Genomic DNA, 26,550 nt, shown 5'->3' on the forward strand with positions numbered 1-26,550 from the left:
TTAACTTGATACTGTAAGGATTCTATAGCCAAACAAATTTAATAAATTCAGTATGGTCAGTGTATAAATCATTTGAGTCAACTGCAACAGTCACAAAACACTGTTCATTCACAAAAACAAAACAAAACGTTTTTACAGTCTAGTGCTCCAGATGTGTGCTAATGCACTGTGCAACATGTTGCAGACATAGAAACAGATGGCGTTATGGATTTTCATCTCCTAAATAGACATGTAATGTAACAGGAATGACCAAAGTTTTTAAAAAAATGTTGACGCAGGATCTTTCAAAATCACAGGTAGTATAGCTTTTTTTTTTTTGTTTTTATTTTTTATTTTTTTTTACATGGACCGTCTGCAAACGTAAAGAAACTGGTGACAAACAAGTAGTAATACCAGGTAACCTTTGCGTTTATAGTTTCTTGACGTAATTGCAGGAAGGTCTTCTGGTCGTTATGAAAATCACATCTATGCATATTAGAGTATGAAAGACAATGCACAAGTGGGTTAACGGATGGTGTTGAGCTGATAAAGTGTGGCATGGGACCCACCAAACATTTTTTAGCCTCTTTTGGTTCTGATAAAATTTGTTGGTGCATGGTGGAACTTGATTGCAAAATTGATACATCTGTGTGCAATGGTCGTCAAGAAATTTTAAACAACTCTGCCTATAGCGGCCTCATGGCTGGAGGATATCTTCTTCATGGCCATGCCAGGCTGGTAACACACAAGTTGTTGACATCCTTGAGAAAGAGGCTTCTCGTTACATCTCCTTTTGTAATTTGACGTCACAAGTCCAAAGAAAAGATGGCTCAGCTATAAAGTCTGCTTATATAAAAACAAACATGGATAAAAGTTTAAACATAAAATATACCTTACCTACTGAAAAAGAACAGTATCTCATTTATTAGTCACATAATTTTACAACTGTCAGAATAACAACTGATGAGAATAATTGATAATCTTTGTGTACAAGTATGATTTCCTCTTAGTGCACCCAAGAGTTCCTCATAAAGGTACTCATCAGATTATAATTATTACATGTAATGAACGGACTACAGGCAAGAGAAATGGCTACTTATGTTCAGGGTTCAGGTTAGTATTGCAGCATCGACTGAGAAAGAAAATTTACACCTTTATTTCTAATCAAGTATTTTGTACTTATAGTACCACAAAGCCATTTTAGTATGCCAGTATGGCATTTTTGTTTGTTGGGAAAAAGTGAACATTTGACAAATTAAAAACTCTCTTGGTTCACTGTACAAAATCTTTTATTTTCTGATGTAGTGTATTTTGTTGCTGTTCATTGAGCTGTTTGTGACAAATTGAAGTGTGAAAATATTCTAATTTAACTTAATAATAAGACTGGTGAATCAAAGCTTTGGGAATGTGTTGAATTAGAATATTCTTCTTTTCATTTATGTTCCACCATGACTTACTTCTGTTTTGAACAAGATCCCTGGTCACCTTTCGATTTTTTTTCATATTTCTTCTTTAAAAAGCAGAAAGAGTTCAGTGTTGGAAAGTAAAATGTGGAGGAGTTGCCCCAAAGCAAATGACGTAGTTTTACAGCAACACTGTAAACTCTGGTGTCTGGGGGGAAATCTGAATGTGCTGTGAATGTGTGTGGGATGATGCTGACTTCTTGCACAGCAAGTTCAGAGGTCTCACAGTTCAGGATAAATAGACCCACCAACAACCAGGCTCTGAGGTGTAGTCTGTGCACAGCATGAGTTGTGCAATGGAAAAAACAACTCGTGCAGGACCCGTCTCATGGTTTTCAGACTGCAGACACATTACTGGGCGTGAGGGCATGTGATTCGGTGCTCTGCTGCTCTTTCGGACTGGATTTGTCCAGAACAGATATCTGTGTCACCGTGCTGCTTTCGTTCAACAACGTACGCCGTCGTTTACTGTAGTTCAGGTAACTCTCGGTCTGCCATTTCCAAAATCGCTTCTTCAGTTCAGCCTGCACCTAAAAATCAAATCCAGCTTTGATGAAAAGGTCCAGCATTGAATGTTTCTCATTTTAGCTTATTTTTGTTATGTATCCAATGATTACACCAAAATTTGCTCGAAGTCATTTATATTTTTGACAGCATAAGAAGCCATCCCAATGAACTGCAAATTCTGAAATACGTTGACAAAAGCTTGACTACTCTGTTTTGAAAGATTGCAAGAAACTGGGAAGGGAAACATAAAACATAAAGAGATCATTTAAATATTTATACGCACATTACACATCTGAAATTCTTTATAGTACCAGAATTTAATAAGTGAGGCTAAATAAGGGAAGAAACATCCCAGGAAAATCAACAATTTTATCCAGCAGGTGGTGGTAATGACCTATTCAATGTCAAAATCAAACTTGGTCTGACATCATAAAATATTTTCAACATTTATTTGTAGTTATTGGCTATTTAAGATTCAGTTCACTGACTGGACAGATCAATGCATAATGTGTGCTCACCTCTCCATTTAGGAAACAGTACAGCAAGGCTACCACAAATCCCTTTAAAAGATGAACACGTGATAAAAGTTGTGAAACTTTATATTTCTTTATTTTTAAAAATGTGTTTCTAGTCATACCTGGAAGGATCCCATGCCAACCTCAATGATGATCCGAGCTTCTGCTCCTGTGTTTTCCGGTAGGAAGGCAAACACCATGTAGTGCATCCCAAAAAGTGGAATGAGCAGCAGTGTGGATTTGGCCAGTCGCCTGGAAACACAAACAGCAGAGACATAAGGATTGCATGGGTATACAGCCATGTGTCAGCACAGATGCTCATACAGAAGTATTTATGCTCTCTTACTTAAAGTGACTTGTATTGTTGCCACCGACTCCAGGAGACGTCAGCTTCTGAACCAGAATACGGATCACGTTTAGAAAGATGATGAAATTCACCTACATAGAAGAAAAACGTTATATTGTTTATTTAATGTTTTGGTCCTCAACTCCTCTAGCAGTTATTAACAAGCCCTTGGTGGAGCTGCATGTCTGGTGAGCTTATTATTTAAATAACTTCTCAGTCCAATGTTGTGATGACGTGCTAAAGGCGGAGTGTTGGAAAGAGTAGGAGCTTTTTAAAGAGACAGAGGCCAATTTTAGGTTTTAGGTTCTTTTAGGTTTGATATATACAGCATTTGTACAACTTAAGGTAACATAATTACTTGTGATATAAAATAGCATTAAGTGGCTGAAAACTATGTAATAACCCCCCTTTATGGTTTCATTAGATCATTTCAATCAGGTTAGGATATGAACTTTGATTGGGCCATTTGACTCTATAGAACATAATTACAAACAGGATTTCATGATCAATGCAATGACTGTGAGGTGATCGGGTCTTGTTTTGGAGAAGCAACCCTAATTCATCAACTTTCCATCATTATGCTCGACAGTTACAATGTTTGCTTTTTAAAAACATGGCACTTTGCATATCGACCAAAAATCTATGTTTTGGTCTTATCCGCTGTTCCAGAGCAAGTTTTGTTCACATGGAGCTTTGCACACCTAAGTTGTTTTATCGTTCTTTCTTAACAAATAAAAAAAAAAAAAAAGCTTTCTCGCAGCATGTAAAATATGATACATAGATAAGGTCTGTGGAGTCTAAGATGGAGCTCTTGGGATTTGTTCTTTCACTGAGAAATACTTAGAGTGACCCAGGGGGGAATGTGCTACATTCTCAGAAATGCTGGAGACTGCCTTAAATGTTTTCCACTTATAAAAAGAATTTTCTCACTGTGGAATAATTGGCTTTAAATAGTTTGAAAATGACCTTACAACTCTTCCCAGATTGACTGGGAGCAATGTTTGCTTTTCTACGGATTGTTGATGCCTTTCCACCCTGGCATTGTGCTAACAAAAAACTGATCCACAGGCGATAATCAATTAATCAAATCATTTATTAAAATATACTTGGCTTCAACTCTTCCTTTTTAGTTCGTTTGCAACAAGAAAGGTATTGTTTCTCTGACACAACCTTTCCATTAAGACTTAATCTTTAACAACTAAAGAAAATGTGGAATTTGTTGTGTGTATTGTGATCAATTTAACTATTTGATCTTTTTAGGATCTACTGATACATCAAATCCCACCTACAACTAATACTTTATAAAACAAATAGAAAGATACTCGAACATACTCAGTTATTTTTGTCTATCATATGATCAAGACTTAAAAAATAAGTTGCTTTCTTGTAGCTGTGGATTGCTGCCAATCAGATAAAAACAAAATAAGAATCAAACGTCAGCACAGATCCTAGACTTTTGATCCATGAAGAGCTCCCATTTTATCTGCAGTGTACTCACCAGTAGGGAGGCAGTTATTGGACCCTTAATGATCCACCAGATGAAGGCCACATCTGTGTCATCCCAGCACCTGGGATGCATAAAAGCCAGATTTGCAATAAACTGAACAATAAAAGGCTATGTTGTTTTAAGTCTCATCATGAAATATGCAACATTTTCTCGAGCCAGAATGTTAGAAATTAAACTGTAAATCTTACGCCGAAACACATTTCCATTATGATTTATCAATTTTCTAAAGGGACCATAACATTTTAGATTGAACATCTTTGCAGAAATGCCTGTTTATTGATGAGTCAATCTGGAAAAATAAGTTTTTGGTGAAACGTCAATGCAGAAAATTGTTTGGCATGCTGCAAATGGTAAAGCTAGTTACAATATCAATTATGTTTTAAAATTTAGGTGAAACTAATAACCACTCACTTGGAATAGGATTTAAAATATCTATTTTTAACACTGCTACCAGGTGTTCATATACTATTACTATTAAAGAGTGATCTAAAAGGGCTGAAACAGATATCAATACCTCTAAGTTTTATAAACACTGGAAATCAGAAATAAAGATAATATTTTTGATTTACATCTCTCTAAACTAGATTGTTTTTTGTTTTTGTTTTTTACTTAAAAACCACTGTATGTTCAAGCAGCCTGGGATTTTATAAGCTCCATGTTCACTCGTATCCAAGCACATTGCTCTTTATTCTGGGGTCCTTATAAAGCATCTACATTTATTTAACTGCCATTCTGTCAACAAATACATTTTCCATAAATTCTGGATAGGGAGTTTTATTTCTTCTCAAATTTAAACCATAATTAGAGTTTGCCACATTTTCAATGTCTAATTTCCTCATCCTGTATTAGCAGCTTATCACTTCCACAACTATAAACTGGCTTGACATGCTCGATTACAACTCTAAGCAGGAAGTCTTAAAAATTGGTCTAAATTTGAAATTTAAAAAATTATTTCTTCCAGCTAAAAAAAAAACAATATTCTTTAGCACCCACTTAGTCAAATCTGTTTTTGTCCTTTTTAACATGAAGCATATCGGTGAGAGCATTGTTGTTTTAATAAAATATGTGTATGCTTATTCTTACAAGAAAAAAAACAAATCTGACTTTCACCAGCAGCCACAGCATTTGCTCACCCCTTATTATTGTAGAAGTGTCGACTGAGAATCCAGGTTGCAATGATTATCGTCGGTAGACCTGGCAAAAAAAAAAAAAAAAAAAAAATACAGAAACCAAATCATTACACAAAAGAAACTTGTTACCTCTCTAACAAGAAACTTTGAGAAAGTACCAGAAAAACCCACCCCAACCAATTAGTATATACCACCAGAAGTATTTCTTTTGAAAGACGAAGGTGAGTGCTAGCAGCGTCTGTAGATACATCCCTTCCACCAGTAGCCAGAAGTAGTTGGCCAGGATACTAAACTGGAAAAAGGCCACAGCAGACTTGCAGGCTGTCTGCCGGACAAGGCAAAGACAAACATCAGACAAGGTTGTAAACTTCACTTAACTTGGCAGATTACAGGAAGAAAGATCATAATAACTGTTCATTGAGATTCTGTTCTTGTTGAGAATGGAAATAATGTATTTGTTTCATTTTCTTCACAAACCTGAAACTTGTCATGGTAGTGACAGACGCTTCTCAATTAACATTTTTTATTGAAGTGAAACTGAAACATTTACAAATTTAAAAGCTTTTTTTTTTTTTTTATTTGCAGATAAATAGACAGATAGACAGGGTCACCACTTTTTAATCTGTACAAATGCTTGTGTATATTATCCCACGCATTTCTTTCCTGTTGCTATCTTACTCCATGTTGCAGTTGGGGCCTTGCCTGGTGTGGCACATCTGTGCCTTTATGGTGATCAAGGGCGGCTCATGTACTGCCATGACCTGACCTTCTGTGCTGTACAGCCCTCTACAGCCATTGGCAGGATTTGGTCATATCAGCCACTTCAGTTAACTGTTGTGGTACATCCAATGCATGTTCTTTCCCTCTCATGATGGTTCCTTCAGAACCTTCTTTTCCATTTGTCATTGTCTGAGATGGGTGCATCTTTTCAATGTGTTCTTGGAGTTTGGATGACAGCTCTGATATACTGTAGATGTCCAATTCCTTCTGTGCTTTGGGGTTTATATACACTGATGTGCCCACATACGGGGCACATTGGCTTCTATGGCAGAGATCCAAGGAACAGCTGCTTACCCCAAAGCACATCAGGACCCATCTCACATTTGACAAGACATTCTTTATAATAACCATCATCATAAAGTTTATGATGATGAGAGTTCTGGGAATGTATTCTGTGGAATGACGAGACAAAACTGGAACAGTTTTGGAAGTTGTGCATAATGTCACATTTGTTCCAAAATTAGAACGTTTCCAAATCAGACCATCATACTAACAATCCAATACAATCATCTCTTTTTGGGACAGTTTTGCTTCCTCAAGACCTGAGAAGCTTGCCATAATTGATTATGTTGAACAGTTATTGCAAAATCTTTATGAGAGTTGTTGCTGCTTATATTGTGCAACTGGTTATTAGATTTAGGGAACACTTACTTTATCCCAGACGGCCAGGTTGGTTTGGAAAACTTTGAAAAGCATTTATTGCATTTATTCAAGTCAATTGTATCCAATATTTAAATTTTGTTTGATGTTCTATAACATTTCAGGGTGACAAAAGGCCAGAAGAAATCTGTAAGAAAAAAAAAACACTTTTCACAGCAGTGTAGTTGTCATGGTAATGGCATGATTTCTCTGTGGTTTGCTCCAGTTGTGTTATTGACAGCTTCCCTGTTTTCCTGCTTTATATTTAAAACTACCACTGTGCCAGCATCTAAAAGACTCGGTGTACTTGACGGCAACAACTGCTGCAGCCACTGGCCCATGATGCTGAAGGGTTAGAACTTAATCTCAAGGTGGACATGAAAGATTTTTCAATGAATGAATATGGCAATAAAGTATGTAATAAATAACTTGGTGTAGATCTTGTTTATTAAGAAGTGCCCAGTGGTCGCTGTCTGAATTGAGATTATAAATAAATCCAGCTTGTTAAGTGTGATGGGTACAGAGAAGTGGAACATCCATGTTAAGCTGAAGGTCATGTGGCCACTGATTTCTTATTGACAAATAAATACCACAGTCCTGGCTGAGAAGGCACAGCAGTGGCTGTATTTTCTTAGAAAACTCAGGAGAGTAAACCTGTTACAACAGCTCATAACGTCCTTCCATAACTCCACCTCTCACACCATGTCGTGTGGTATAGCGCTGCAGAAAAATAGAAATCTCTTCAGTGATTTATACATACTGCCAGGAACATCATCGACCAACAGCTACCTACTCTGGACAATTCATCAACTGATGTTGCCTGCAGAGAGCATACAATATTCTGACAGACTCACTCTATCCTGCCCACCACCTGGACAAATTGCTGCCTTCAGGAAAAATAGATTCATAAAAACTGATACATTAACATTTCTCAACAGCTTTTTTCCTACAGCTTTTTATAAAGTTAATTTTGAACTAAATATCCCCTCCTACTGACTAAAATCTATTAATATTATTGGACGAGGTAATTTTTGTTTTATAAATTTGAACTGCAGACAAGCACTACAGTGATAATACAATAATTTCTGCTTTTACAAAATTCTTACTACTGGTGAGTTGGTGATGAAACGGCAGCACTCACAGTTGACATGAAACAGTGGTCCAGATCTGCATCAGAAAAAAGAATCAGGTCTTTGATGAAGACAGCGGTGGCTCTCAGGATGAAGGAGAAGAACAGGTTTATGTGGATGTAGTTTCTGGTGCAGTGGAATTTCCTGCAGAAAGAACAAATATATTTGAATTACCTTGTGTTTCCCCGCTGTATAAGTCTAAATAAAGGTAGCAGCAAAATTTGAAATTGTTACCTAAAAACAGTGAAGACAAAAATAGCTGATATAAGTGAGATGAGTGAGGTAGCATAGCCAGCAGTGTACACCTGTTTAAAGTTGGAGAAATACGTTGTCTGAAAGAGACAAAAAAAAGTTAGGACATTTCATTAAAGTGCTCTCCAATAAGTTGTTCAATCATCAAAGAAAGAACATTTTGAGAAAAATTGATTTTAGTACATCATTTTTTATCTTTAATGTGATTTCAATTTAGAAATAGAAACATGTTTGGGATAATAAAGGGATAAAGAAATTACTATTAACCCAAATCTGGTTGCATGTTGCAAATGTGTCCCTGCTCCAACACAATTGAAACAAATAATTGAATTGCCTGGTAAATTCAGCCATTTGAGCCAGTGGGGAATGTGGATAAGAGAAGTCCTTATGACTGAGCAGAACTTTGTAAAACAGAATGGTCAGATAATAGTGAGTAAATATGTGCATGCTGATAGATAAAGATGCTTCAGCAAGTATCAGTTGAAAGGTCCAAGCTTAAGAAACCAGGTTGTTGCACCTGTTTTTTTCCCTACCTGATCTGTTTGTTATTCAGTGAATTATAGGGTTTATATCACTAAGAAAGTTTTTTTAATTGTCTATCACTATCAAAATCTTGCTTTTAAACAGTACACTGCTGAAATCCATAAGTTGAGCATTCATGTGCTTTCAAAACACAACCTGTTCAGATGAAGATATTCTCAACTCTTATAATGTACTTTTTCTGTATGTCCAAATGTGACAAAATCAGCAGTATGGGATTTACTGTAATTAAAACAATAACATTTTCTCTTTTTTCTGTTCATATTGCTGCCGAAGAATGTTTTATTTTTGACATCTGTCATCTACTCTGTCTAATTATGAGCATAATAAGAGCAGAGGTTTATACCCAGTAATTAAATCTGTAATAGTAGGTTATTATTGTATAAGTGCTGTCACCCAAAAGTTCTCACTATACCACAGCAACACAACAGTTTTGTCTCAAAAGTGAAAACAAATTTCAAAATAAAAATGGGCAATATTTAATCAAACCCCAGACCAACAGAAATTAATAAGAAAGAAAATGTGACCCAGAGAGTAGAGGCCCAGCACAACCAAGAAAACAAAAAGGTTCACAATGAACAGTTCAAAATATATTATAACTCTCCAACATAATAATCTCACTTACCTCTGGCTCTGGCTCTTCAACATCTTTAAACACACAGGTCTCATGGTAGTCCAGAGGTTCGGACCAGCCCTCTTCTGTGCAGTTCCTTGAAACATAAGCTAAAAAAAGATAAAGACAGAAAAGAGTGGAAATGGGCTAGAGGTGAAGCAAAGGAAGCACTTAAAAACCAACTCTGACCTCTGAAATAAAGTAGGGCAGTTGAAGAGTTTGGAAATGGACTAAATGGACTTTCTAGAGCGACTCTAGAAAGGCAAATTGCAGACAAATTGCAAACATTATGCATCAAACTTTTCCAAATCGCTTGCTAAAGTTTCACAAAAGCTGTAACGTTTTCACTGCGTAATCTTAACCACTTACAAAGAATCCAAAACAATGTATGGAAGAATTAAAGTAGGTATGTTTTGGAGGGAAGAACGTTACAATATGATGTTAAGCTCCAAAAAAGTCAATTTTACATGATACTGCTCCTTTCATATATAACCTTACAACCACTACGATTAGTAATGATACTCTGGATGATTGTGTTGCTAGTTTTTCTCTTATAAATATTACCCTTTAATTAATCATTTTAATTAATAAATGTTAATACAACAGTGTAATTGATGCAGAAAGACCCCTGGATAAACCTCCAGTGTTCTACTGATCTGAGAAATATGCTTCTCAGATCAGAAACCCTGATGCAGATGTTAAGAGTTGAACAATGAATGCCATTGGACAGGTGTCTGGATCTACAAGGGGACAGTGTCACACTAAATTTAGGGGAAAACCTCCATACTTGTCCCACAGTTAATGCTCAAGTGAATGCAGTGTGCTATGAAATCCTGCCGCTTGTTTCCTGCTCTGAAAACACATTCAGCCCGTGATCTCATGTGTCCAACTTGAATGATGTAAAAGACAAAATAATCAGAAAGCAGTGTTCATTTCATGCATAAAATTACTATGGAAGACAGGCTTGAAGGCCTTATCTCATCACAGTGCAGATTTCAACGTTTTTTTGACATACGTAAGAATAGGATTTGGACAATGGCTAAACATTTAGTGAACTTGTTTCAAAACAGTGTACAAATATAGTATATGATTGACAAACAGAAGTAGCCAAGCCCTTGTCAAAAGTCACAGCCAGTGGGATGGAAAAGGGAGATCAACTGTTATGACAGCATAATGGCGTTTAAAGCAACTCAGAATATCACAAGAACATTTTTTCAGAGACTGACAGACAGCAATTAGGAGAATACTGCTGTCTGGAGGAACAAAATCAAAAAGATTTGATGTCTCATGCAGTTCTTTAAGTCACTATGGGAGCAAGAAATATATGTGCTTAGAAAAAATAAGAAATGTGTTTTTAAGTCAAAATTTCAAATACTAACTTCTGCAAACCTTCACTGCTTGGCAATTTTTTCATTCACCATATAAGCAGCTCACATGCAGACTGAAATACCAGCTGAAAAAGGCAACACATAGTTGCTCAAATTACTCAAAAAAGGCTTTGTTATTATTATTTTTTTCCTTTTGTACCTGAGATATCAAGAAAAAAGCTTGTCATAAAATACCTAGATGGTGGTTCGGTTAAAAAAAAAATCCAGGCAGGAACATGATCACATGTAAAGTCATTTCAAAAGGGAAGAAATGGGCCTATGTCTGGTTGTGGACCATGTGGTATTCACAAGGGTTAAGGAACAGCCACTCTTAGTTAAAATCAACAAATACTTCAGAGACCTTATAAAAATGCCAATGACTGCCGATAGTAACACTTCACACATCAAATACCCTAAAATACTGATGAGAAAGAGTAAAGTTTCAGTGAATGAATTACGTGCTCATTATTTGCTTCTTTATTTTTTTGTGTAGACTGATACTTCTGGAAAAAAAAGAAGCCTTCAAATATGAGATCAAATAAAAATATATGCACAGAAATTCTTGAATTTTTAACTTCATCTTGAACAGCTCAATTTGATTTAAAAGAGCTGAATTTTGTTCTGTGTTCTTCCACCATGGCCTGGAGATAGAACAGAGGAGCTCAAATCATGAGTTCCTGAGGTTTTATGATGCATAAAGAGGTTTTCAGATACCAAGACTGAATTCACCCTTTCAGCAGAAGTGACAAAGTTTACAGTGAAATTCTAGTTTTCGTGAAGTGAAAATGCCATCCAGCTTCTCTGTACAGCAGAGTGTGGGGGTTTGAGTCCGTGGGTGGATTTACCGATATCCAGCAGCAGAATATTGTAGCATGTAGAGCCTGCAGCTACAGCAAATGGTTGAATGTGATTTAAGGTTTGAAGGTTGCGGCTCTGGGGACAATGCTAAAACTCATATCGCCTGGTTTAACAAGCAGTGTCAGCTCCAAACTCATGCTCCTGGCTCTTGTCTGAACTGTTTGAATTTCCAAATAATTTTTTATTTATTGCTTTTTTGCAAAGTCCCATTGGAAACTCTGGACCGACCTGTGGAGGATGAAATCCAGCAAGGTTCAAGGAATGACTAACAGTGAGTTATGAAATCATTCACAACAGCATTCGTCTCCTGATGCTTCCAAGCAAAGCTTCCAGTTAACTTTCACTCATATTTTTTTTCTTGCACTAAGAATTTTACTACAGGAAACATGCAAGTGTATTATCAGCACCCTCAATCTGTGTAACCTCTCTGCTGTTGCTAGTTTGGCTGAGAACCGTTACATGACATGACAAAAATTCCTTCGTTTGTTCCAGTGCAACCAAAAGGTACAAAACCTTTTGATTGCACATTGTTGATGTGCATAGGTCTTGAGTCATTCAACATTCTTGTGCATCTTTCATCCTAACAGTCTGCCTTTCCCATAATATTTCAATCAAAATTTATTTTATACTCTTTTCTATGTTTTTATGCACACACACAATTACTGTTTTTGGCAGACTTTTATTGTGACAATTTTACATTTGAATATGCTCTAAATCATCCTACTGTTGCTCAGGTTGTAGATTTATGGTCATAAGACCGAACTCCAGACTCGTCTCAAACCATTTCCAATCTCAAAGAGGTTTTCTTTCTGTGTTTAGATGCATCTATTTTTTTTCATCAACTTTGACCAACTCTCCTTGTTTCTTGGACTTTGTGTGTAAACTAAATGTTACACATGGTTTCATTTGACAAGAACATCTTTATCAATGCTTCCTGTGTCTCCTTCTTTGTTTTCAGTATTTTTGTCAACTAAGATTTGTCTTTCTTTGTTGAATCCTCATTTGCTCTGACATTCATTAATTTTTACATCATTTAATCTATTTTTCCTGTTTATTCCTTCCTGCATGTGTGCATTTATTGTTTTTATGTAAAAAAAGAAAAACAAAAAAGACCAGCTGGATCTGACAGGGGTCTGGAAGAGACAGGAGGGGTAATCTAAACAGTCTGGGCACACAGACAGGCAGCAGTGCACACTGAAAACTAAAACCTCTTCATAAACCACCCAACACAAACACAACATAGTCCCAGGGGACCTCCAAAATAACATGGTATTTTTTCTGGACTGTGTTATGATGGATGATCAGAACTGATCATAATATTAGATTTAAAATATTTAAACAGGATTCTTTACTTTGTTTAGAAAAAAAAAAAAAAGAAATTCAGCTTCACAGTGTCAAATCATTGTGGCTTTCAGGCAAATGATGAACTGAAAATAATCAAGGAGAGAAAAAAGCAAGAGGATGAAAAGGTCAGCACAGCTGCTGACAGGAATATTAATTTCTTGTTGACCAGAGCATTTTCTGCCGGACTCAAATTATAAACATAAACAACTGACATATATTTCGGAGTCCATCAGTTGCTTTAGCGCAGGAACACTCAGTATGCAATGTGCAACAGCACAAAAAAATAAATTAACAGGAAAAACACAGAGAGAACCACACACATCTCAGAATTTTAGTTGTGGTTTTCATGTCACTGACAGTGATTTGAAAAAAATGATTTACCTTGGTTGTCGGCAAACAGCTGAGAGATGTTCATACATGAAACCCTGACCTCCTGTCCCACGTTGGCCCGGTGCCAGCAGTAAATATTATCCCAATATGTCGGGCAACCTGGAAAGACAATCAGAATGTAATAAACATATACCAACGTGACTGCACCAATGTGTTCAAGAATAACACATTTAATACTATTATACGCACTAATCAAACGTTAGATAAATAGACAGCTATAGTCTGTTGAATGTGAATCTTAACCTAAGAGTCAATGTTTCTTTTCTCACAATAAACTGGACCTTAAAAGCTGGACGTTTTGATCTGAATCCACAGCTAAGTACTGTTATTAAAAGGCCAAACAATGGAAAAGAAAATTTTATGTGGTCATTTCATCAACTTTTCTTATACAACACACTTAACATTCTATAAGCAACAGACTTTTTGACCTTGAATGCATCCTAATCCTGCAGAACCAGCTAATTAAGCATTTTCCTGGAACAGAAATTAGTTCTTTGATGTTAGTTTTCAAGGGGTTTCCCTCAGTCTGGGAAAGGCGAAGGGTGTTTGATTTTGTGACGTTCTCAGCCCTCCTCTCTGCCCACGCTTCCTTTCCACTGCCGCTCATATCACATGGCCGACAAAGTCTCTCCCTGCGGACCCTGGCGCTCTGGATGATAGTGTGTTTGTGATAAGAGACGGTGGTAATGAGGCGCCGGACTCAATCCGCCATCTCATCGTCTCATACATCAAAGCTCCTCGGCCCTGCGTCAATTAAAACGGCCGCACGGAGAGATGCAGCAGCACTCATTCATAATGAAACACAGCGTTTGGCTGCTGCTGCAGGTTCCCCTGCCAAAGCCGCGAAGAAGAAGACATCTCGCAGGATAAACGAGGCTTTGAACTCATTTTTCATTTATATTTTCCACTCCATCATAGCTACAGATGACATCTTCATTTATTATGTTCTGCAATGACTCAAGATGGAGTACTTTTATACTGTTAAATACTGTAATATTGACAGATATCCCCTATAAACTGGAACTTTATTTAAATGGACATAGTGGCTATGGATATTTTACGGTTTCTAAAGGTGATGGGAAACAGTTCCTTCTTCAGATGCTCACTAAAGCAAAGCAAACAGCATTGTAATGGGATTTAGCAAAGGATAAATGGACTTGTGCATCTCATTATATAGCCATGGTTGTCTTTTGGTCTTGTTTACAGTGAATAAACATTAGCAAAATGCTAGTGAATATCAGTGCCAGAGACAAAATGCTGAAGGGTCAGTGGTGGAAACATGAGAGCTTGAGCCATTTGAGCACAATGAACTCACTTTCTTTTTCAAGAAACCAGTTTGAGACAAACTGAGTTTTGTGACATGCAGCATTTTCCTTTTGGAAATACAAGATCTTTACACTGTGGTCATAAAAAGTCGGACATTTCTCAACTGTTGCCAAGAAATCCACATTTTCAGATTCAATGAGCCAGAAACATTTTCAGATCGATCATGGACAAATTTTAAGGAGTTTTAACTGACAGGCACAATGCCTGACTTGACCCTTCGGATGAAGTGGCCCCTGTTCTTCAAGGCGCACTGTGTACTACAATCAGAAATGGTATTCCCTATACTTTAGTTGTAGTGAGCTACCATTGCCTCCTATCATTTCAGAAAAGGTTTTCAATTTTTCACTGATAAACAAGATATTTTCATCCACACAACTGTTGCTCTTATTGTGTCTGAACTACCCAGTCTAGTCTGTTTGGCACAAACAACCATGTCAGGTTTAAAACCATTTAAAGTTCATCTAGAGTTTTGGTTTAGACAAGTCATCATCAGCATATGCTTAAATACACTAAATGTCTGATTTGATATTTTGCATTCATAAGCAATTGAGGAAGTGGATTTGATAAATTATCCAATAAGTCTCAATAAAACAACAAACCACAAATATATTTTGATATGTAAAATTAGAAAACTAAATACGTTGATAAAATTAAAATTCACTATCACACAAACACACAACAACCCACCTGCAGTATAAGAAAGCAAAATGTATCCTTGTCTATTTAAAGCCCACAGGGCATCTAAAGTGACTTACTGGTTTGTTTTTCTTGCTGAGGGCTGTGAAAGGTCAAACCTGGCTGAACAGTATTAAAGTAATTTCTCTGTCTCACCTGCTTTACTGCGACATTCAAGGATTCACTTGTCTGACATTTCTGTATCCGATTAAAAAAGGGAGGGAAAAAAAAACATCTGCAACAACTTATGAAGAAAGATTTGTCATTCTCGAGGACAGACATGAAGGGGGAAGGAGTATTATATCGATCAAATGTCAGTCTAAATGGAAGGCCTTCATTTCCTCCTCAAGGTTTGGCCAGTTTATCCCTCGACGCTTCATTTCTCAGTCTATTCTGGATTCAATAAAGCACAGGTACACTAACGGCTATAATAGTGTTTCTGATATCAGAGTGGTGAAACCACCCTGGGATGGATAAACCTGTGAACTCTCTTCATAACCCTTGTTATGAGATGCAGATAAAAGAACAGTATCTATAGACATAATCTGAAGATATTAAAGAAAAAACCTGTAGCTTGTCACTTGTTTAATCAAGTTGTTAGATTTTTATGAGGGGAGTATTATATTGAATCAACTTTTTGAGCTTTATCATGTTATGCTTTCATCAAAAACATATCTGGAGAAATGTTTTTATTCTTTCATGCATTTTTGAGACATTTTTTAATCTCCCCTGGCTGCCGTTTGTGGCTCTTCCTCTCACCATGCGCTGCCTGTTTTCACAAACTCCTCCTAGGGCTAGGAGACTCCGCCTCGGCAAATAAAATATTAATCAGTCCAATAACCCTAAGAACGATTGGAAATGGTAAAGGTGCATTGTTTTGGTGACATGCAAAAGAGTATCAGAAAGAGGATAACTTCTTAAAGAAACAGATGGCAATTTCAAAGCATCACATTGCAAAATAAAATTTTGTTTTTTGCTGCATACAGCATTTTTGTAACAACTGAAGGTAACAAATTTACCTTTTTGTGCTATAAAATTACATCATGTGCCTGGAGAATACATTATACAAGCCTTCTAAGGTTTTGTTCTGAAAAAACAGTTTTAAATTTTATCCCTTGAATTTTTTTTGTTTTTCCTGCCTCATAAACCATAACAGTAAACCAAAGCAGTAAAATCTTCCACAGAACACAACATTAAGCAGGTAAAAAAATGTCAACAGTACATTTATTGGCAGATTACTCTTTAAAAGCTAAAGCGAAAGAATTTCAGAATTTTTTCTGAGAAATACAGAACAATGCACAGTCCTGGAGAAAAGAAAGTTTCCATGACTGTCAATATGAACAAAAGCAATTTATTGATTATTCATTACCAGTGTGACTACCTCTGCAAGAGCAGGAGTTGTGTATGTTTGTGAGTTTCTTCAGCATGTAGGTGTCGGTCCAATGCACAGGTGGAAAAAAAACAGAAATGGCCTTGGAGAGCAATTGTTGCTGCCCATCATGGGGGGAACAGTGACAAGGATGGATGGATGGATGGATGGATGGATGGATGGATGGATGGATGGATGGATGGATGGATGGATGGATGGATGGATGGATGGATGGATGGATGGATGGATGGATGGATGGATGGATGGATGGATGGATGGATGGATGGATGGATGCTATACTGAGAAAGATTTTCCACAAAAAGAAAAGCAAGCTGCCGAACGTCCCACTTCAACACAAACACATCAAACCAACTGCCCAGCACAATTGTGGAGGAGTAATGAACTGAATTTTTTTTTTTGCTGCCACAGGGCTTGGGAACCTTGAAATTATTTTTGGTCTTCTGTATAGTCAATTATTTTCGAGTTGTATGTGAGGCCATTTGTCTTACTGCTGAAGCTCAGTCTAAAGTGGATAATCAACAATCAATGATCAACAACAGAATAGCTGAAAAAGAAATAAGTCAAGGTGTTACAATGATACAGTCCAGGTCATGACCTGATTGAAATGCTGTGAAAACAAAATTCACTATAAAGGCACAGAGTAAACAGCAATTACATATGCCATTGATGTTTCATATATGTTGTTTATCCCATGAGTGTTATTGACTGTCATAGAAAGTGCTGGTGATTTGAAAATATTAACAAATCATGTTGGTTTTTATGGTCTTTATGGTCTTGGATGCTTTTTTTTTTTTGGAAAACACACTTTATCAGTAACCAAAGACATATTGGAACAAAATGTTTGATTTCTGAGTTTGTTATATATGTTATATATACCCCAACATAACATGAAGAGGGAGGAAAACTGAAAATACCAACATCCACATTACTGTCACTGTATTTACTTTTATTGCTGCTGTAAACAGCGACACTTTCCACTAGTAATTAATTGTCAATATGGCAGCAGCAACTGACCTGAGAATATGAAGAGGGCAGAGCAGTGGAGCTGTGTAATGATCTGTGAAAAGGCCAGCAGCAGAAAGTGACAGCCACATGGAACCTGCCAGTAACACACAAACATTCATATGGGTGGCTAATGTTCAGGGTGAGTGTAATAATGAGGATGGAGAAATAATAATAATAATAATAATAATAATAATAATAATAATAATAATAATAATAATAATAATAATAATAATAATAATAATAATAATAATAATAATAATAAAGCATTACTTTCTTTCTTTATATCAGAACATGACTGGATATTTCCAAGCTGTTTTCAGAAGGTTGGCACCATGAAATTATCAAATTAAAGTCAAATCGAAGGAGCCATGCCCAACTCCTCAGAAAAACTCCTATGCTTAATGAAATCAGACGAGTGTCGTTCTGGTATCTGTCAAATTAAAACTTGTCCTTTGGATTGTCAAACTGGAGTCATGATTTAGTTTCTCTCCACTAGAGTCCAGTGGAAGTGTCCTTTACACAACTGTTTTTGATGCTTAGCTTTGTACTTGGAGATGTAAGGCTTGGATGCTTCTGATTGGGGATAAAATCCATTCCATGAATATCTACACTGTTCCTGAGCTAATCTGAAGGCCAGAGGAGGGTCTGTTGCTACTGTGTGAAGATTTTTGACAAACATAGAAACCCCCTTGCCCCTGGTGATTTTGCATGATTTACAATTTCATGACTAACTTGAGTATAGTTCTCAATTGTTCCACTTTGTTATAATACCACAACTGACTATGGAACATATAGTAATGAAGAAATTTCAAGGCAAATCATTGTTTCACAACTTTCTGTAGTCTGTTTGCCTAAGTCTGTGATTTTAGATACAAATGGACTTGGAACTAATTATAACACCTTAATTAAGTGTTTGATGGATGGATGGATGGATGGACGGATGGACGGACGGACGGACGGACGGACGGATGGATGGATGGATGGATGGATGAGGGTTCCATTTGGAGTAATGCAAGTACTCAGCCTTCCTACAAACTGGGATGCTTTGCTGCGTTGAAGTTAATCCTAATTTGGGTTTTTTCTGCATGGATGGGTTCATGGATGGGTTCTCTGGCTTCCCCTAACTATCAAAAGATATAATTGTTATGTTTATGGGTCTACAATTTGCTCTTAAGTATGGGTGTGTGTGTGCATGGTTGTTTGTCATGTGTATCTCTGTGTTGCCTTTGTCCAGGGTTTGTCATGTCTCTGGAAAGTCAAAATGTATCAAGAGCCTTCCTGTAAAACTACTTTTTAAAAATATATATTTAAATGTACAAAAGGTGAATATTTTTTATGTCAAATCCTGTAAGAACTGGGGAAAATTGACAGTAAGTTCAATTGTCCAACCAACTGCTGTCAGGTTGAGAATGTTTAAAACCATCTGGATTTATTGATGTCAAGAGGAGATAAAGATAAACCTCAGGAGCTGTGTGGTTTATATCTGAGTCAATAGTTTAGTTAAATTTCTGGTGAAACACTTCTTTCCAAACTCAGATCTCTGCACTTGTAAAGAGATACAACTATTTCTCAGATTACTGCAGTAGCTCATCTGTTCAGACACAAAGACCCTCTGTTTTGCCGCCTCGGAATCTGATTGTCACATCGTCTCTTTGCTTGAACCCAAATGATGCAATTAATTATGAGCAACAGCAGCTGCAGTGTAGACTGGAAACCCCACTGGTGAGCAGATGACGCTCATCAAGCGAGAACAAAGCTTAACTGCTTGGAATGATCATGTCACACAACTGAAAACACTTCAAAACAGAGCTTTTCAGGTGTAATGAACCTGCCTTCAGATAACATCACTGAAGGAAAATGAAGCCCTCCACCCCCTTGTGCACAAGCTGTTAAAGTGTTTTGTTTTGTTTTGAGATGTGGAAAAGAGGATGAAAGAAAAATCGTATTAGATTCAGATAATTCATCTTCTACTCAAGTAGGCAGAAAACCTTAAAAAGGTTAGAGGTGTTTCTCGTTACCTTTGATTGTAGTATGTCAAGCCAGATAAAGAAAGCATACTTTACATTTGGTAAAATAAAATCAATCATTATTTGCAGAAAGGTATCCAGCTAGACTACTTAGTACATCTTTCATTAAATGTCAAACAGACAAAAATCTCTGACAAATGTCCTACTTCACAAACTGAGTGGTGTAGAAAGTTACCCAAAGTTTCAACTAATTCCTTCAATGCATCGTTTCCTTTACAAGTTAAATGAGGCTGAAAGTCAGCTGAATGACTCATCACAGACTTGTATGAATTTGTTTTCTGGTTCTTTGGGGAAAACAGGGATATTTTCATTCCAGATTCGACATACAGTTTCTTCTAGGAGTTGTAGCTGCGAGCTGAGGCCTCCACATATCAGGACACCTTTGAATCACTTTTAGAGAACTCAGAAAAGCATCAGAACCCTACAAACATAGACTGTCTTTATTTTTAATCAAAAAGCCTGAACTGTTCAATAGGGATGCCTACCAGCCAATAGGAGAATCACAGATTGGCTAATTCACATTGTATTGAATGACAGACATGCAGATGCTCACCCAAGTTCTGAGCAGTATCCCATTTCATTCTGCTCTAACATATGAAGCAGACATTGGGAAATTGTTCTCCTAATGGCAGATGGTCAAACTTTGACTTCCCTGTCCAGAATGTCTTTACTGCAGACTGTGAAAACAGAGATGGTATTGATGTATCCCATGCCAACTATTCAAACAAAGCCATAAACCAAACCAGTGTCAATGTGACTGGTTAGTGAAGGTTCTTGGAGAAGTTCCCAGGAGCTTGTCAATAATTAAGTGCACACTCCATTACACAAGTTGGTGCATGAGAGATACCAGGATAGAAGTTTTGTGCATACACAAAACTTCTATGTTTAGATTATGGTGGTTTATTTTAATTCTCCAAGCAGTCTTGAGTGCTTTATGTGGAAGTCTGTAAGTACCAGAGTCAGATATCCATGACAAGTTAGAGTCAACCATGACTTCATGCACCATTTCACTGAACACGAGAATGTGTCAGGGTTTCTTGCTGAGGCTCCTGGTTTTCACTCTCCTCACAAATACAACACCGGCCATTGTTTTAACTGTATAGATTAAAAAACTGAAGTAAAGATTTTAAATGAACACAAAGTGGAAGTCTGCTGGAGAGAAACTTATATATTTAAGAATTGAGTTAGAGGTACACACAGGCTTTCAGTCTATAGTTTCACCTTTTCCATCAACAATAAGCAATAGCCACACAGATCTAAAATCACATTTCCAAGAGTTGAAAGAACCTTTTGATTCAGTTGAACAAGCAAATGACACATCTTATTATAAGGCCAAGGAGAACTAGAGGTTACAAACAATGTTTTAATTTCATATATCAAGAAGATTCATTGTGATTATTTAATTTAAAAGTGTAGCATATATGCATTACAATATAAAATCTAACATTGATTTCATATCTCTGTATGCAATATCAAAATTGCAAGACCTGCTTATACTCTAATTATGCTAATTATGCTATTAGCCAATGGCATAATTATAATCCCTGCGACAGACAGGCATTGTCCAGGGTGTACCCAACCTCTCTCCCGAAACGTTAGCTGGAGATAAGCACCAGCTCCCCGACCGACCCAACTAGGGACAAAGTGTTAGAAAATGGATGGATGGATGATTACAATGGATTCATCCTGACTGACAAAAATGGACTCTGTGCTTTCCCTCATATTACACAGATCATCTCTTTCCCCTCTTTTTGTAATTCTGCCACCATGTCTCTATATTAGTGTTTAAATGTGTCATTCTTGAAATCTTTTGAAGCCAATCATCTCACTTTGAGATATTTGGTTTCCATTCTCTCTGCAAACAATATTTAGTTTGAAGACAAGTAACTCAAACTGTGGTAGCTATGTGGGTGAGCACATTTGTGAAGAAGATTGTTGTTTGGCTTTGAAAGGTGAAGAACTAAAACCATGAGCCACTCCAAGATTAAGGCAGATATGGCACGTGTGTTCCCAACCCATAAATTGTAATTCGGAACACAAGTGAAAAAGAAGTTGCATACAAATGGTGGCTACTCTTTCAGGTTATTTTCAAAAGTGAAACATAGACTGTAATGAAAATAAAAGCTAGTATAATTTTTATTCAATTTTAGAACTGGTATTACTTCTTTACTTCTTATCTACCACCTGACAAAATAAAAAGGGTTCTATTAATTGTTTTGCAAAGACTCTGAGTTTCTGCACAGCAGAATAACAACATACCAACCTGTCTTGGATGAGTAGTTGTTTTCCTCCTGTTCAAGAATATTGTAGCATTCTTCTTGCGCCTTCATATGCTGCAGCACCACAGCACAGTCTGGGTGCATGGCCTCTGTCTGAAGAGCAGAAAAATCCAGTTGCACTTAAAATACACGTCTGAGAGATAATGAATAAACACAGCATATCAGAAAAATTGTTTTGTTTTTATTCCACTGGCCTATTCTTCAAACACAAGACTCAATACAGAGTAAAAAAGTAAAATATTTCCACAATCTAATTTACTTCGGTGGTCTAAAAAAACTCCCTGATTATTTAAAGGTCACAGCCACAAGCAGAGTCTCATTGTGACAGCATAGTCCTGTCATATCTGTCCTGTAAGTTTATGGAACAAATCTACTTTATACAAGCATGATAGTGGCAGAAGACTTTTCCTTCTGAGGCCACACAATGAGTCATTTTACCATTTATCAGTATGAAGAGGACCTGGAACACCCCGCATGTCAAGCAGCAGACTCTGACAGATGTTTTCATGAAATCATCAGATGCAAGTGAAAGAAACCCGATTGTGTATGAGAGACTAAAGAGTGTCCTCTGAGAGTGAACTTCAATTATTGTTACCTTTCATCCTAAATGGCAGTGGATTTTCCAACGTCGTCATTTAAATTCAATCATTGTCATAATGAGGTCATTATCGCAGGGCGCACAATGCCTATGGCCATTCTTAAATGAGTCGCTATCATTTACATTCAGAGTTTCACAGCAACGCAGAGGGTAGATTGCTATCCTGACTGTGGCATGAATAATTTTAGTTGACATTTAAAGATGGAGCAAGTTTCCTGTTTTGTTCAATTTAATTTTGGTTACATGAGTAAAGTGAATTTACACCACCATGTTAAATCGCTTCCAATTTTGGTAAATATTTTTGTTCAGTCTGTGTTTAACGCCATTTTTATATTCCTATCTGAACCCTGCACTTTGGATCGTACTTAGTATAAATGCAGAACAAGTCCCATGGATGCTCATTCTGCACTCCAATAATGTGTTTGGCCTGATGGACAGAATTTCACTGCCCTTGATGCCTAAAATGGATGTAGTGAAGAAGATGTTCAAACTCTCAAAGACCATTTGACTGCATGGTTATTGGAAATGACGCAGTCAGGAAATTGTAAGATAATCACAATCAATATCATAATTGTAATATTCAGTAATAAAATCACAATTAAAAACATTTCTGATATCGTGCAGTCCTTCCTCTGTAAGGAAGCTCAAAGTTTCTGACTCTGGGTAGATATATGTTGATATAAAATGTATATCAACACTTGTTAATATAAAATGGGTGGGATATAAATAGATTTTGAGACATTTGAGTTTTCTCTTACTCTTTAGAAAATCTAAAACATTTTTATATAGAGCGGTTAATTTGATCTACAAGAGAATAGCTCCCAGAGAGAATGCTGTATGTTTTATTTCCTTGTGATTTTATTTAATCTGTCCTCTCTGAGAACTGCTTTCTTTTTTCTATTTTTGCTAATAATAAAACAGCAATTTTCAAACGTTTAGCTTCCAAACCACTAAATACCAAACACAGAAGATTGAAAAACCAAGAAAATAATATCCTATAATTAAAGTCTGGGGAAATAATAATAATAATAAAAAAAGCTTTAACAGCACTTACTCTCAGTAGTTCTTTCTTTATCTGACAATGTCATGAAGGAATTTGCTCCCCAATATGGCACAAGTTCTTTGGGGGTTGCACACATTTGTTTCTGTTTTCTTAAGTGCTTAATAAACCTCTTTATGTTCATGTAAAGAAGCTGATTTATACTATTATTCATACTATTCCTAACTCATATGAAAAGCCATGCTCCCCTCAGTTTCCTTCTATCGTGCATTAATGCTCTGAAGTAGAGGAGAAGAAGAAAATACAGAATTCATCACTTCTTACCAAAACATCAATTCTTTTTCTGCCTGAAAGATAAATTACACACTCTGAAAAAACAGCAGATCTCTCTTCAGTGGGCTTCTTTTGAAAAGCATTTTTGTTGTTTACATCTTGTTAGATTCTGGCCTATCATTTTCATCACCTGCTGTGTGTTTGGCGCCTCCCTCTGACTGAGAGTTTGGCGCCTCCCTCTGACTGAGAGCGTTATCGTCCTTGGCTAAAGAAAACTGGACTTTACAGAGGAGTTCAGCATCCAATCAGCGACCACAAGGTGCCGAAGTGGGGTGGCTGCAGACAAGCCCAAATCATCATTTTTCCACCTCCATGCTCAACACTAGGTATAGGTTCTTTGGCTTAGTATGTTTTCCAAAACATTGTGTTTTGCATTTTTGGTTCTTCAACCTCATATGTCCAAAACAAATATTCCAGAGGTCTAAAAGATTCTGACAATGACACTTTGTTAAACTAAATTTTCAGCCACTTTGGAGAGCAGATACTTTCTTCTTCAACTTTTCCAAAAAACCCTCCTTTTTTTTTTTCTTCCATGTGTTTTGTGTTGTACTTTAACATTTAACATGACTAAGACCGGTGGATCCATAGATGGAGCTCTTGGTTTTGCACAGTCTGACCTTGGGTGTCAACACAGTTGGAGTGTCCTTGGGAAAAGATGTAACGCATCGCATTTCCCTCCAACTCTCTCCGCACTTGTTTTTCCTTTTTTTTCAAATAGAAAAACTAACATTTTTATTCTTTTCTAACTCCAAGTTCTTTCCTGCATCTGTTTCCTAGAAGTAGGCTGCTGGCATTCATTATCTGGCCACAAAAATCTATAGATTTCCTTGTATGTGGGAAAGAAAAACACGTGGTCAGTCGGCAGGGCACTGACAGGATGCAGAGGAAACAAAGAGGACAGCGTGTTTTCTCATTTTGGCCTCCATACTACAACTACCTGTGGCCTTTTCGAATTGATTTTAAGGTTTACTACTTGTTCTGCAAGAAGAGACTTGCCTGAGGCAGCAGGTAATTTGATGTCAGGGCTCAAAAGCTCTAGCAGAATTTCTTGCAGAATATAAGAAGAGGAACCTCATTAAGTCTGTCACAGATTAACACAGTTTCATTTGTTGACTGAGTTACGTTTACATTGGCTGTTTTTATATCTGATTCATTTCTATTCCTTATCACCAATCCAGTTCAATGTTAAACTGTTTAGATACTGTCAAAATGTCAACAGTCCTGATTACTTTTGTAAATCATACTACCTGAAAAATATGCAAATGTCAAAATGAGGCGATTCATTTTTGTGTGTGAATGAAAAAGAAAAAAGACAAAAAATGACATCTGAAATCCTTCAAGATGAGAAAACACTCAAGTGTGGCCGCAGCTGGTGGAGATGAAATGCTGTGAAGTTCAGATTACGTGGAATAAGAGCGGAATAGTCTTCTCCTTGAATTACCTGCATTATTTGAAATTCAAACAAGAATATGTGTACTTTCACACGAGTGGAGGAAAAAATTCATGATTTCCCTTTGTAGCTGTCAGACTGTAGAGTGTCCAACATTAATGGAGTCACAAGAGACTGTCGTTCTTTTCTTTAATCCATTACATTAGATATTCTTAAAGAGCGTGGCTTTTTGAAATGATTGATTCTTTTTGTTTGAGGGAAAAAAAATGCAAATTTTAAAAAACATGTTTTCAACATAACCCAATAAAAAGGTAATGTCAAATACATAACCTTTTTATTGGGCTTTCATATCCCAGAGGAAGTAAGAGCTCTGGAGATATAGTGAGATGCCCATTGAGGGAATTATGACAGTAATTCGCAGCTGACACAACAAACAGCAGGGACAGCAGGTGAGTAAAGTCAGGTCGTAAATTCACATAAATGTCTGAGGAGTTCAGGAAACTTTATGAATTAACTCATCATCAGTTCACATTGATTTTAATGAGTAATTTATTCATGAGTTCTCTAAAAAGTTGGGATAAATATAGATAATTAACTATTTATGTCACAAAGATCAACATTAATAATATAACTTTCTTGTTTTACAAATATATATTCGGATCTAAAATCATGAACAGTCAATTTTCATGCAAAAACTCGGTGCATTATTTTATTTGGTAGTGGATATGAACTTTAATTGAATAGGTACATTCAATTAAATGTGTATATGTATAAATAAATTTTTAAGTTAGGTCAATCGGAAACTGTTGAATTTACTCACCGTTTCCCAGAGCGCCAGCTGCAGGAGCAGAGCCAGGTGAAGGAAGCTGTCCATCCTTGAGCGTCCAGAAAGCAGAAAACTGACCCGGGAAAGGAATTACGCTTCCCAAAGTAGTCTCAAGAAACAAATTTAGAAATAAATATGTACTTAAATAACTCTTCTAGAAGGAACACAAATATGTATTTCCCTGACAAGTGTTGGAGGCAAGCCAGAAGTGAGCAGCTCACTGGGAGGTCCGTGGGAGGTCCGGGTGGCGCTATGTTGTTCGAGGGATGAAGATGAGGATGTCCGCATGACGCGCGGAGGAGAGCCGCCGCTGCACTGAGCTGAGCTCCGCTGCTCTCCTC

At 36.8% G+C, this 26,550-nt stretch overlaps 1 protein-coding gene across 1 annotated transcript; it reads right to left on the bottom strand.

Annotated features, from left to right (window-relative positions):
• Positions 1-26,502, bottom strand: LOC129378680 (pituitary adenylate cyclase-activating polypeptide type I receptor-like). Its single transcript, XM_055059085.1, has 13 exons — positions 26,204-26,502; positions 22,047-22,155; positions 13,352-13,459; positions 9,414-9,511; positions 8,231-8,328; positions 8,008-8,140; positions 5,619-5,772; positions 5,451-5,511; positions 4,309-4,378; positions 2,811-2,902; positions 2,587-2,716; positions 2,468-2,509; positions 1-1,972 (listed from the first exon to the last, which is right to left on the bottom strand). The coding sequence occupies exons 1-13, from the start codon at positions 26,255-26,257 to the stop codon at positions 1,778-1,780; spliced, it is 1,344 nt and encodes a 447-aa protein (XP_054915060.1). The 5' UTR covers positions 26,258-26,502; the 3' UTR covers positions 1-1,777.
• Between the last annotated feature and the right edge of the window lie 48 nt (positions 26,503-26,550).

The sequence above is a fragment of the Poeciliopsis prolifica genome, unplaced genomic scaffold, assembly GCF_027474105.1.
Source record: "Poeciliopsis prolifica strain line A6 unplaced genomic scaffold, Auburn_PproV2 SCAFFOLD002, whole genome shotgun sequence".
In the NCBI taxonomy this organism is placed as follows: domain Eukaryota; kingdom Metazoa; phylum Chordata; class Actinopteri; order Cyprinodontiformes; family Poeciliidae; genus Poeciliopsis; species Poeciliopsis prolifica.

Bases quoted from the DNA above. Each gene is read 5' to 3' on its own strand.
- LOC129378680 (XM_055059085.1), bottom strand. From the start codon at position 26,257: ATGGACAGCTTCCTTCACCTGGCTCTGCTCCTGCAGCTGGCGCTCTGG. The intron at 8,329-9,413 runs GTAAGTGAGATT...TGTCTCTTTCAG, and splicing joins TTGAAGAGCCAGAGCCAGAG to ACAACGTATTTCTCCAACTT. The intron at 2,510-2,586 runs GTATGACTAGAA...CATCTTTTAAAG, and splicing joins TTGGCATGGGATCCTTCCAG to GGATTTGTGGTAGCCTTGCT.